Source organism: Haplochromis burtoni, unplaced genomic scaffold, assembly GCF_018398535.1.
Source record: "Haplochromis burtoni strain Fernald_Lab_line unplaced genomic scaffold, NCSU_Asbu1 Contig_19, whole genome shotgun sequence".
NCBI lineage: Eukaryota > Metazoa > Chordata > Actinopteri > Cichliformes > Cichlidae > Haplochromis > Haplochromis burtoni.
The window spans coordinates 3,116,095-3,118,299 of record NW_024582380.1 but is presented as its reverse complement, the minus strand read 5'-3'; the positions used below and the strand labels follow the sequence as shown (position 1 = coordinate 3,118,299).

The 2,205-nt window shown below is 47.7% G+C and overlaps 1 protein-coding gene across 4 annotated transcripts in view; it reads right to left on the bottom strand.

Annotated features, from left to right (window-relative positions):
• Positions 1-2,205, bottom strand: part of ebf1a (EBF transcription factor 1a) — a 64,984-nt gene that overhangs the window by 12,467 nt on the left and 50,312 nt on the right. For all 4 annotated transcript variants that reach the window (XM_014331856.2, XM_005916437.3, XM_005916438.3 and 1 more), the window contains exon 11: positions 1,693-1,781. In XM_014331856.2, the coding sequence (XP_014187342.1) occupies positions 1,693-1,781 (89 nt within the window). The remainder of the gene's footprint in view (positions 1-1,692; positions 1,782-2,205) is intronic.

Here is a 2,205-nt window from a genome sequence, read left to right as displayed (position 1 = left end):
CCCCCCCCTTTAATCACTCTCTCATGCTCCTGTGCCCTGTCTGTACCTATCAGTCTCTCGTTAGCGAAGGGATCTGTCCAGTAGCTAAACGCGATTAGGCAGCGCTCCAGAGTCATTCTGATAAACAGATAAATGTGGTTAGCGCCATGCTGCCTCCCTAGCCCTGCTGCTGTAAGGGGAGACCATTTCCTGGGCGCAGGGTCTCTTCCCGTAAAGTCAGGCCCACAGAGACGTCAACAGGAAGGGGAACCTGATCCAGAGCAGAGCCTGGCCTCGTCTGGCAGGGCGGTCACTCATTAGCCAGCCCCAGACCCCCAGCCACACCGCAGCCTTAGCTAAACACCCTGCAGTCTGGCTACCCAGCAGTCCCCGCTCAGTCTGACTGCCTGACTATTCTACAGCACAGTATGGGGCTGTTTTCAGCTGGATCACTGGATCATTATCGCAACATACAGAGATAGAACAGGGGTTGGCATATATCCTGCCTATTCTCTGCACGGTGTATGTGTGTATGTGTATTGGGGGTGGGGCGGGTTCGTCAAAGTGCCAATATATTGGAATATGTTATAGTCCCAGTCAGTTGAATCTAGTTTAAAGACCCACCAAAGAACAGCCACACAGAGGCTTGTGCCAAGGTAGCTTTGAATGGACATTTGTAGCTCAAGAAGTTGCCAGCATATGCCCCTCTCCTGCCCCTCTCTAATGATTGAGGCCAACAGTTGAGAGAGAAGCGTGGTCAACAAACTGTTATTACCTCAATAAAGGCACAAATCAATAGAGCTGAAATGAACAACCAGGCCTGCCAGCTACCGCTGTTCATTTAGAAGTGAAAGAGACACCGCCAAGCGAGGGAGAAAGAGGAGGAGAGGAAAAGAGATGGATGGATACAAAGATATTTGGAGAGATACGGGGGGTTGATAGGCTAAAGACCAGAACTCACCGGGACAAGTCTTGTATCCACCAGACATGACACACAGTGAGGACAAGTGATTTCTCTATCTTCCTTCTGCATCTACCTGTGCTCTCCATCTCTGCCTGGTGGTGACTTCCCTCCACTGAGTGTGTGTGTGCGTGCACATGAAGGCATAGAGAAGTCTGTGTGCATTTCTGTGTGTGTGTGCTGCATTGTGGATAAGTGTGTGTGTTGGAAGTAATAAAGTCCACCCGGGGTTGACTTCGATCCACTGACCCAGCAGGAGGTAAGACTGGACAGCTATGATGGATCACCTAACCTGCTTCTGCCTCTCTCTTCCTCTCTCTCTCCCCTCAACCTCCTTTCCTCTCTCTCTCTCTCTCTCTCCCTCTCTTTTCCTCTCTCCATCTATCCCCTTTCCTCTTCCCACTTTGCCAGTCCAAATGACCTTATACTCAGTGGAAGGATGAATAGAGTCGCTTGTGCATTCATTGCACAAATAAAGTGTTTGTTTGAACAGAAAATGACCATGAACATGTGGTTAAATGTTTATGTGCATAGTGCATAGTGTCATGTATGGTCTACTGTCTATAGCGCATGGTTTGTTCCTCTGTCTAAGAGGTCATGCTGTCCTTGTGCCATGTATATCCTACGTACTATGAAACTCAAGAGGTTTTCAATACATCTTTGTACCAGTGTTACCAAGACAGATTCTTGTGAATTTATTGTGCTTGGCAACTAGTGTGAGCAGACACATGAGAGGAGCAGAGGCACTGTACCTTAGGTAATCTCTCTTGATCTCCAGGGTGTCTGGGAATGACCTTCTGTAACCTCTGGAAGCCGTAGTCTATGGTTGGCTCGTTCAGCGCTGAGCAGGAAGTGGAGGGAAGCAGGCAGAGAGAGAAAAAAAACATTTACAGCTTGATCCTTAATGACGAATACACCTAATGTTCAAAAGCACCAGAGAAGGTACGGCGGGAGAAGCAAGTGACAGCAGACATAACTGAATCCATGAATATTTCAACATTAAACTAACCACGCTGAAAAATGTGGGTTTTCTCTATTAGGTCTGGTGTGTGTCTTTGTTTGCCTGTGATGTAATGAATCTCTCTCTGTCGCCCGCTTTGGTGGTTAATAAAAAGACTGTCAGGAATCAGGGAAAGTGAATGTGTGTGTGTGTCCTGTGGTCTTGCGTTGATCAGCGACTAATATAAGCAATTACAGAGCTTGGTTCCAATATAACAAAGGCTTGATCGCTCCAGGGAACAAGCTAAACACACACATGCGCGCAC